The sequence below is a fragment of the Mytilus edulis genome, chromosome 4 (genome assembly GCF_963676685.1).
Source record: "Mytilus edulis chromosome 4, xbMytEdul2.2, whole genome shotgun sequence".
NCBI classification, from domain to species: Eukaryota; Metazoa; Mollusca; class Bivalvia; order Mytilida; family Mytilidae; genus Mytilus; species Mytilus edulis.
In genome coordinates, this window is record NC_092347.1 from 96,495,544 (window position 1) to 96,506,255 (window position 10,712).

A 10,712-nucleotide genomic window follows, 5' to 3' on the forward strand; every position below is an offset into this window, starting at 1 on the left:
TGTTTTTTTGTTCTCTTTCATTTTGATACATTAAGTATGTGTTGATCTCTTTTAGCTTCTTTGCAGTTTATTGTGTTGTTGGGTTGCCTCTATTGCCTTTATTTATATGCTATGTTAGGAAATAACTGAAGATATTTAAAAAACAATTACACTGCTGATCATTCAGACATTAAAACTACTAGTATCCTGCAGCAAAATGAATAAGTTATTGTCTATTTGGAACCCTATATGTTGAACTCTAGATGATCATTTCTAGACATATTTCATTTTTGTATGTTGTTGGGTTGGCGCATATCAGTGAAAAACGGTATGGTTTCATATTAGATGGTTAAAAACTTTGAACCCTCTTTTGGTAACTGAGATCATTTTTAAATCATGATTCTGTTTATTATTGTGTATTTAAAATAATATACCTTTATAATACACCTGAGAGATTTTCCTGAGGTGATTTTCATAGCATCTTTTATATCCCCTTCATAATAAATGGAAGTTAAAAGGTGGTTGAGATTTGTGAAATCTATATAGTTAAACCCGACAAAATTTTTTTATGTGTTTGTGCGGAACTTTGTCTCGATATCTCTTTCTAATGACGCATATTCCAAGCCTCCTTTTATTGACATATACCTGAAATCTTTTCTAATGTATATGTCGTCTTCATTAAGTACCTATACCCACATGGTCGTTTATCAAAAACACCCGACATCTAATGTCAATGATTTGTACCCCACGTCTCCTTTTGTTGAAGTTAAGAACACATCTACAATGTATTTTTCGAAGTAAACCCCTCACATGTCCGTTAATTGACATATACCCGACTTTATCCGTCAATGAAATATAACAACATCCTCTCTTATTGACGAATACCCGACACCTCCTTTAATCGACGTATACCTACAATATCCCATTATATCTCTTATGTATGTATAAATCGACATCCGCTCTTATTGACATAAATGTATACCTAGAATCTTTTCTTAAGTATACCTCGAATATGTTTTACTTCACATATACTCAAAATGAACTATGTCTTAGATGCATGATTTTTTTATTAGCTGTCTCATTGGAAATCATACCCTATCTTCTTTTATATATATATGCCTTCGTGTCATTTACGCTTCATCTTTTCCTACTGATGTTCACTCTACATGATCATATTTTACTGATGTTCACACGACATGACACCTTTCTATTGTCAAAGACTGTATGTTGCCCTCTATTTGTCATTTGATTATTTGGTCGTTTTCTTGCTGTGTCATTGAAGCATACCTAGGTTTTCTTTTAATTGTTTTCCTTTCTATTAACTTATACCCCATGCTTCCTCTTAATGAAGTTTACCCACATCTACTAGTTTGTTGTAGAAAGACAAAACCTTTATTGACACTTGCCGGAACAAATCCTTTTGACGTACACCCTAGTCTCAATTTATTCATAAATGCTCGGAACAAAATCTAGCCAGTGCGATGGCACTGACTGTTTGCCTGGTTAAAAAATATAAAACCTAATGTGTGTAGATTGGTTTTTTTTTCAATTCTATGGATTTTCTTGAACATAAAACCATGAAAGATATTGAATACTAGGTTTACATGTATTCCCAAAGGCTATTACTGGTATTCTCTAACTATAATAGTTATCAAAGGTACCAAGGTTATAATTTAGTACGCCAGACGCGCGTTTCGTCTACATAAGACTCACCAGTGACGCTCATATCAAAATATTTATAAAGCCAAACAAGTACAAAGTTGAAGAGCATTGAGTTATAACAGTAGCATAACAGTGTTCGTTTATAGTTAGTTTCTGTGTGTGTTACAGTTTAACGTTGCGTCGTTTGTTTTCTCTTATTTTTGAGTGTAAATTGACATTGCGATAAGACGTGTCACGATACTTGTCTATCCCAAATTCATGTATTTGGTTTTGATGTTATATTTGTTATTTTCGTGGGATTTTGTCTGATGCTTGGTCCGTTTCTGTGTGTGTTAGTTACATTGTAGTGTTGTGTCGTTGTTCTCCTCTTATATTTATGCGTTTCCGTCAGTTTTAGTTTGTTACCCCGATTTTGCTTTTTGTCCATGGATTTATGAGTTTGAACAGCGGTTTACTACTGTTGCCATTATTCAAAAGTAACAATTCGATGATAGAAAACATATACGGGTTACAAACTAAAGCAGAGGGAAACTCATCAACTGTTAAAGGAAAACAAAGGAAAAACAGTGCCAAAAAAAAAACCATCTAACAAACATAGAAACGAGCTATTTGATAACAACTGCCACATTCCTGACTAGGTACAGGAAAAAATAAACTTGTTTTACAAAGTGAAAACATACAAAATATTGTGTAACTATTCTTTTTTTTATTAATATAGAAACTGTTGACATTTAGATGTAAAATCTGATGATATTAAAGTTGTCTTTATGATATATGAATGGTTCTAATTCGTTCAAAACACCGTATTATTGTCTTATGAAATGAAAGTAAATAAAGTTGGAATCAGTTCACAATTGAAAAAGAATAGGCTGTCAAATTGTCTTTGTGTGAATTTAATGGAGCATAAAACCGGTGAATGTGCTCATTGTATGGATATAGAATGGAGGAACACCATCGGCGCCATGTTTCACTACCTCGACATGATCCCCCTTCTGTAGATGGACAATTTCACTATTTGATGCGCAACCCAATTCAAGATGCTCTGCGTCTGCGTGAATAATCATTTCATCGTGGTCGTTGACGTGAAGAGCCATTTCCAAAATGGAGTCCCTCTTGGTGCATATTGTGACACTGAAATAAAAGAAGCCTTCTTCTGGTGCTACAAATTTTCCAGTATCAACATGGTATGCGTGTCCAGAGTTTACTCTGACTTTATCAAAATGAGCAATCTCTTCAGCACCAAGGTTTTCAATAGGATGGGTCAGTTCAGCAGAAAATGCCACGTGGTGAGATTTGAAATATTCGACCTCCTCGTGCAGTTGTTTAATTTCTAGATGGAGTGCGTCAATCTCATGCTTGTTATGCTCTGTATGGTTTTCAACATCTAAAAAATAAATAGTCAATGGTTTATAATGCAGCAATGATGATCAATTGTCTAAGTAAAGTGAATACATTTATTGTAATACATATATGCAAAGAGAAAATGATTACAGTTGATCGTCTTCTTGTTGATTTTGTTTTGCCATTGTATCGTCAGTTAGTGTTAGACTTGTGAGTTTAAATATCACCTTGTATCCTGCACATCTCTATACTGAGATAAGTCTAACATTTATAGAAGATATGTTTTGTGCGCAAAAAAAACTTTAATGTAAATGTCATAGATATGGTTTTGCTTTTTGATATCATAATTCTTACAAAGATATGCATGGGGTATATACACCAATGAGACAGAAACCTAACAAGTATATCATATAAAATGGAAAATGGAAATTGGGAATGTGTCAAAGAGACAACAACCCGACCAAAGAGCAGGTAAACCTTATTGCTGCCTATCGTTTCAATGATAATTTCGTTTGCTGTTTGTGTACAATCAGGAAAATAACATATAATTATATCAAAAGAACAAAGCGTGTATTTGTGGATGTGGACAAATAATGTACTTATCATATTGCGTTGCTATATTTTTGAGATAACAGAAAAGATTTTGAATAAAAGAAAAATTATCAAATTTTTTAACTTGTTTTTTTTTAATTTATGAAAATCATATAGAGACAGCCAGAGATTGACAAGGTTCAAATAAAGAATAATAGAAAATGACAGGGCGAATACAGCTCTATACCGAAAACTTAAATATTCTACGACACACAGTATGTTACAGCTCAGAGTGAACGAATATGTTTTGAAATTTAAAAGGGCCATTAGAGTCTTATCCCTTTACGTTGCCGAAGACATACTAGTATTGAAAAAATGAAGAAGGACAAGTAGAGCTTTAAAACTGATAGTTATAGAACACATACTCTGAAATTAACAAGGACAAAGATAGTCAAATAACGTAACGTTAACGTGTGTGTACACATCATGAAATTAACAAGAACAAAGATTGTCCAATAACGAAACGTTATTAACGAACGCACACACAATTAAATTAACAAGGGCAAAGATGGCAAAATAACCGAAAGTTACCGTGCACATACCATGAAACTAACAATGTCTATAAGATGGTAAAACAACGGACCGTTATCGTAAACATGCCATAAAATAAACAACGTCAAAGATGACCACAAGGATATGAAGACATAAAATTTAGAATGACTGAACATAGACTAGTATTACTGATTTTTTTAGATGAAAATCGCCGTCTTTAATGAGACTTTAATAACATAAATAATGCATTTACATTTTCAAAATAATTTACCCTTCGACTTTACCATAAATTGAGACGAAGAAATATATATTACCTCAAAAATAAATGTCAAATATAGTATCTGAATACTTGATACAGAGACATAATTATCGCAATAATCAAGACGGGAAGACATTATCTATCAAACGTATTAGAGTAAAATTCCAAAATTCTTAAAACAAAAATAAAATCATGATTGCAAAAAAAATTATATTTCCCAAAAGCTAGTAATAGTACTATTATAAAAAATATAAAAAAATTGAAAATTAATCGTTTTTTCTTTAAAAAGAAAATCCAAAATTAAGCGTTATATGAGTAAAATACATATCGTGTTATATTGTTTTAATAGAAATAAGCTCTTACCGTGAATTTCCTTTTCGATTTCGTGGTGGATGAACTTTTCAAGGTCAGCATTGAGTGATGTTAAATCGAATTCGGCCTTAAGGAAAGCGTCATGGTGGCCAACTATCGGAGCATCGTGGTGGTCATCGTTTTGGTGGTCATCAACTGGATTAGTTAACCCCTGGTCAAATAAACTGACAACGCAAAACAGCACCAGCAAGGAAATTTGGTAACGACCCATTCTGACACAAGTTTAGACTGAAGTATATGTTGTAGTAGGTAAACGTCGACTGTCGTTTGTGATTGTTCTCATTTGAATTTCATTTTTATACTAATGTGTCAAGGCGCATGGCAATGCCCGAATTAGCAGTCCAAAATTTGGAACATTGAAACAAAGAAAAAAATACTGCATCGGCAGCATTTAAATTATGTCAGTTTTACGAAGTTTATACAAGATTTATCTGTAATTTTTTTAAGGAAACCCTGACAAATATATCAATTCCAAGTGCAATTAGGTTTTAAAACGTGGATGTATGCCAAGGTTATATGCATTTCAAGTTAGAGTGCAGAATGACACAGGGATAGGGTAATCAAATTGTACATTAACTTGATAAAAAATGATACATACATATGCACTCTGGTTTGTTACGCAAACACATTCGACAGATTAATATTATGTCAGCATTTCGTGGCTATTTCTTAAAAGTCAGCCGATACATTTCAGATTAACCGACATTTCCATGGCCAAATATCGAAAGTAGGTTTCAGTGGCGTGGTTAGTTTTATCTCCAAGTTTTAATGCACCAGGGAAGGAAGAAATATTTTGTTTTACCCCTCTCTCTCTATATATATATGCATATGCTTATGTGAATACTAATAAAGAAAGAAAGAAAGAACTTATTTGTAGTATAAACGTTTTAGGCCCAAATGGGAATGAAGCATATAGAATAATTGTATTGAAAGGTACATACTTATAACTGTTTTGAATCGAGCGCTACTAATGAGTCTTTGTTTGACAAAGCATGCGTCTGCTCAGTTTTTACAATCTCTGGGTGAATGTCACTCGAGAATGTCACTGCTGTTGGACATTTCATTACTGAGAGAATCACCAGAACAGTAGTCGGCACTTCTATCTTGACATCTATATTGACATGATAATATCATTTATTTCTGTTTAGACTATCTGTTCACGAAACCCTAAGTTATCTATTTCTACCCACAGTCATTTTTAAGAGTTTTCAGGGACAACTTTTCTGTATTTTCATTTTTCAATGAACTTTTAATAATATGAAAATAAGACGATGTTTTATATGATCGCCAATGATTTTTTTTTAAATTCGTATTTGATTTTGGCCTTTACACTGAATCGAGAGCCAGTGATGAGAGTTACATAGACAACCACGTGTCAAACGTAACACATTATAACCCTTGTATCATTACATACTTCTACAGCACATTGAAATCAGCTGAAAATAATTTGAATACAAGGTATGTTTCTCGTACTAGAACATACCAGATAATGACTCTCTACAAATTGCCCATGCGCCTTGGCACATTTGTATAAAAATGAAATTTAAATGAAATTGGATACAAACGACTGTCGACGTTTACCTTTTTCAACATCTACATCAGTCTTGTGCTAGAATGGGTCGCTACCATATTTCACTCCTGGTGCTGTTTTGCGTTATCAGTTTGTTTGACCAGGGGTCAACTACTCCCGTTGCTGAACCACACCACGATGCCCCGCTCATGCCGATAATTGGTCATCGCACTGCATCACTTAAGGCCGAATTCGATTTGACATCACTCAATGCTCAGCTAAAAAAGAACGTCCACCATATCATTGAAAAGGAGTTTCACGGTAAGAAATTATTTATTTAAGAAGAATCAATATTACACGATATAAATGTTATATGTATAGAGCTTGATGTTTGTGTTTTTGTCTAAATAGTCTTGGAACCCCATTCACATCAGAATTTTCACATAATTAAAAAGCAAAGTGGTTAATTTAAGTAAAAAAGAGTAAAAAATCGAGAGAAAACGGGAGTTTCACACCCGGAACTCCCCACCCCCTTTTTTTTATCCGGCAATTAATTTATTTTTGATGATAAAAATTTACTTTTGTTTTGATTTTTTGCTTTCAACTTATTTGACGACTAACACGAATGGGTGATTATTTATTCCTCTTTTCATTTTTCTGTCTCAATTATTGTGATATTATATTTGCCGTCAACATTTTTGGAATAATATATTCCTCACTTCAAATAATCGTATAGTAAAAAGGAGGTTTTCTTTGAAAATGTCAATGTTTAATTTCTGTTAATAAAGTCTTGTTTAGGATGATGGTGGTCACCTAAAAAAATATATTTTCTAAATAATGGGTAATACTAACAATAGTTTTTGTCTCGCCTGGCACACAAGTCGCAATCGCGGTGTTCGTCGCAGTATGCAAAACATAAGAATAACAATCCGGCAGCATCGGCTGCGGTAGGGCGGACTATTCCTATAAAGCTTCTTATTTTAGTAAGTAGATGACCTGAATGCTTCTAACTTTATATGCTGATACCCAATGTTTCCTGCCATCTTTCCTCATTTTCATGGTTCAGCGACTGCTAAGAAACATATTTCATTTGTCATATGATTTTTTCACTTATTATTAGTAATATGACAACTACATGTATGTTAGGTACATGTATATGGGTTCATGGCAACGTCTACCTGCAAGTCAGACAGGGTTCACCTGACCTCGGCCTCAGTGATAAACTTTAAGGTTAAAGGTTCGTAAGTAGTTTGTCAACTATACATTGTGTTTGGAATTATTATAACGGGTACATTTCAGTCTACAAGTTTTCGTCTGACCTTGACCTCATTTTTATGGTTCATTGGTCAAAGTTAATTTTTTGTGTGTCGTTTTGATTTTTATGTCAACTATATATAGTGTTTTGAATGAATTTTGGCTGTACATGTATCATCTGATTTTGACCTTATTCCCAAGGTTCAATGGTCAATGCTAAGTGTTTTGGTCTGTTTGTTACCAACCCCACGCAATAGGTCAATTATATTTGTTGAATGGAATACTTGTAAAGTGTACATGTCTGTCGAACAGGATTTACTTGACCTTGGCCTCATTGTTATGCATCGTCAAAAAAAATAAGTTTATGTGATACATGTAGTAAAATCTGTATCGATAAGACTTTCAACAACAAAAACAATTGTTAGTAAAGCAGTCGAGGCATTTCAGCGTGTGCATTCTTTTTTTTTTTTTTTTATTTATGCATGCTGCAGAAAATATGTTGTGATTCAATCGTAACTCTACCAGCTCTTGTTTATTTATTCAAGACACAGCTTACGATATTTTCTTGTTAGAACCTATATAACTGGTTATTTTCTTTCATTGGAGGGGAGGATACTTTAGAATTTCTCTGATTTTTTTTTTCATCTTTTAACTTGGGGAAAGAAAGAAATGCAAGACCATCATTCCATAGACAATAAAATGATACACACCAGTAATAAAATGATACACACCAATCTTTATTTAGATTTAGATATGAAAGACATTTATTGCTGTTTGTTTTGTTTTTTTGCACACTAAACTGCCATAGGTGGATCCAGAGGGCCACCCCTTTTTGTGGGAAAAATTTGGTTGATTACATATAGAATCACTGAAGCATGACCGGAGCGGGCTCCTTCTTATGACAGTCATTTCCACCCCACCCCTAAGCTACTGACTGCCTTCCGTTTATACAACTCTGTATACTCTAAATGTATTCCGGTAATCCCTATCACCTTGTTAATCTTGTTGTCTCAAGTTTTCATTTATAAAATCTCAAATAAAAAAGCGTTTTCTGCAAACTTACATAATTTTCCCTGTTTATACCTCGCTTGCCTTAAAATAATGCTAGGCAATCGATCAAAATAAAATAATTAATAACATAACATGAAAAAAAATAGTTAAAAGCAGAAAAATACACTGGCCTATGATCTGGTTTCAATACAATATCAAAAGTTCATACGGTGTTAATATCAACATATACTAGCGTTCTTCATTGATATAAAGATCAAATTTCTATTATGTTTTTTTTTCTTTAATGAAAATATGTTTTTCATTGAAACGATGATGTTTTGTATATAATCGTTAGGTTTCTGTTTTATTGTTGTACGTACCCTGGTGCATATCTTTGTAAGAAAAATTCAAAAGCAAAATCAGTATATATCACATTTACTCAAAACATTGTTTGAGTTTTAAAATAAATTTCTCTCAGTGTTAGACTTTTGTCAGTAAGAAAGACACACTATGAAATAGCTAAGTATAAAAAAGAAGATGTGGTATGATTGCAAATGAGACAACTCTCTACAAGAGACCAAAATGACACACAAATTAATAACTACAGGTCACCGTACGGCATTCAACAATGAGCAAAGCCCATACCGCATAGTCAGCTATAAAAGGCCCCGAAATGACAATGTAAAACAAATCATACGAGAAAACTAACGGCCTTATTTATGAACAAAAAAGAACGAAAAACAAATAGGTAACACATAAACAAACGACAACCACTTAATTAAAGACTCCTGACTATGGACAGGCACATACATCCATAATGTAACGGGGTTAAATATGTAAGCGGGATCCCAACCCTCCCCCAACCTAGGACAGTGGTATAACAGTACAACCTAAGAAAGATATTATCATTCAAATCCATAAGGCGAAGAACTGTTAAAAATGTTATGGCATAACAAAAACAACGAAACGACAAACATTATAAAAAAACCATTTTCTCTAGACATACTTAAAATGCGGTTTACTTTATAAAAAAAAATATTTCTCAATGCTGTGACGTCATATGAACAACAGGCTATTTTTATTTTTTAGCTGCTCAAAACAACACGCACGAAATTGAAGACCTTCATCATGAAATTACACAGCTGCACAAGGAAGTTGAATACCTAAAATCTCACCACGTAGCATTTTCTGCTGAACTGACCCATCCTATAGAAAACATGGTCGCCGACGAAGTAGTTCATTTTGATAAAGTCAGAGTAAACTCTGGAGGCTGTTACTGTGCTGATACTGGAAAATTTGTAGCAGAAGAAGAAGGCTACTTTTATTTCAGTGTCACAATATGCACAAAGAGGGACTCCGTTTTGGAATTCGCACTTCACGTTGAGGACCACGAGGAAATGATTATTCACGCAGACGCAGAGCATCTAGAATTGGGTTGCGCATCAAATAGTGAAATTGTGCATCTTGAGAAGGGAGATCATGTTGAAGTAACTAGACATGGGTCTGATGGGCATCCTCCATTCTATGTCCATAATATGAGCACATTCACTGGTTTCATGCTTCATTAAATTCGCGCAACGGAATTGATACGGCCATGTTTTCCATTGTGACTTAATTCCACTTATATTTACTTTCATTTCATTTTGACAAAAAGGATTTGCAACAATACAGTGCTTTGAGCAAATAAGGACCATTCATATCATAAAAACAACTTTTTTTTTTAAATTATCACAAAATGTTACATCTGTAAACAGTTTCTATATTAATATAAAAAAGAAATAGTCAATAACTATGTTTTCTTTTTGTAAAATACGTTGATATATGAAAGAAGATGTGGTATAATTGCCAATGAGAAACCTCTCAACAAGAGACCAAATAACACAGAAATTAACAGATATTTGTCACCGTATGGCCTTCGACAATGAGCAAAGCCCATACCGCATAGTAAACTATAAGAGGCCTGAAATTACAAATGTAAAACAAATCAAACGAGAAAACGTACGGCCTAAATAATGTCCAAAACAATGAACGAAAAAGAAATATGTAACATAGCGACAAACGACAACCACCTGACTTGGGACGGACAGATACAAACAGAATGTGGCGGGGTTGAACATGTTGAATATGTTAACGGGATCTCAACCCTCTCCTTAACCTAGACAGTGTTAACAGTAAAACATGAAAACAGACTGTAAAAGGATTGACTCATCAGATGGATACAAATAGAAATACATCTTACAAATAAATTTGGACTCGACTAGG

At 33.6% G+C, this 10,712-nt stretch overlaps 2 protein-coding genes across 2 annotated transcripts; one reads left to right on the plus strand and one right to left on the minus strand.

Moving 5' to 3' along the window:
* Positions 1–2,325: 2,325 nt before the first annotated feature.
* Positions 2,326–4,992, minus strand: LOC139521140 (heavy metal-binding protein HIP). The gene is made up of 2 exons (XM_071314452.1): positions 4,688–4,992; positions 2,326–3,025 (listed from the first exon to the last, which is right to left on the minus strand). The coding sequence occupies exons 1-2, from the start codon at positions 4,905–4,907 to the stop codon at positions 2,535–2,537; spliced, it is 711 nt and encodes a 236-aa protein (XP_071170553.1). The 5' UTR covers positions 4,908–4,992; the 3' UTR covers positions 2,326–2,534.
* Positions 4,993–6,239: 1,247 nt separating this feature from the next.
* On the plus strand, positions 6,240–10,239 carry LOC139521141 (heavy metal-binding protein HIP-like). Its single transcript, XM_071314453.1, has 2 exons — positions 6,240–6,527; positions 9,540–10,239. The coding sequence occupies exons 1-2, from the start codon at positions 6,311–6,313 to the stop codon at positions 10,016–10,018; spliced, it is 696 nt and encodes a 231-aa protein (XP_071170554.1). The 5' UTR covers positions 6,240–6,310; the 3' UTR covers positions 10,019–10,239.
* The last annotated feature ends 473 nt before the right edge of the window (positions 10,240–10,712 follow it).

Excerpts from the sequence above, each read along its gene's own strand:
- LOC139521140 (XM_071314452.1), bottom strand. The coding sequence starts at position 4,907 with ATGGGTCGTTACCAAATTTCCTTGCTGGTGCTGTTTTGCGTTGTCAGT. Across the intron at positions 3,026-4,687 it reads AATCGAAAAGGAAATTCACG|ATGTTGAAAACCATACAGAG; the intron begins GTAAGAGCTTAT and ends TTTATTTTTTAG.
- LOC139521141 (XM_071314453.1), top strand. The coding sequence starts at position 6,311 with ATGGGTCGCTACCATATTTCACTCCTGGTGCTGTTTTGCGTTATCAGT. Across the intron at positions 6,528-9,539 it reads CATTGAAAAGGAGTTTCACG|CTGCTCAAAACAACACGCAC; the intron begins GTAAGAAATTAT and ends TTTATTTTTTAG.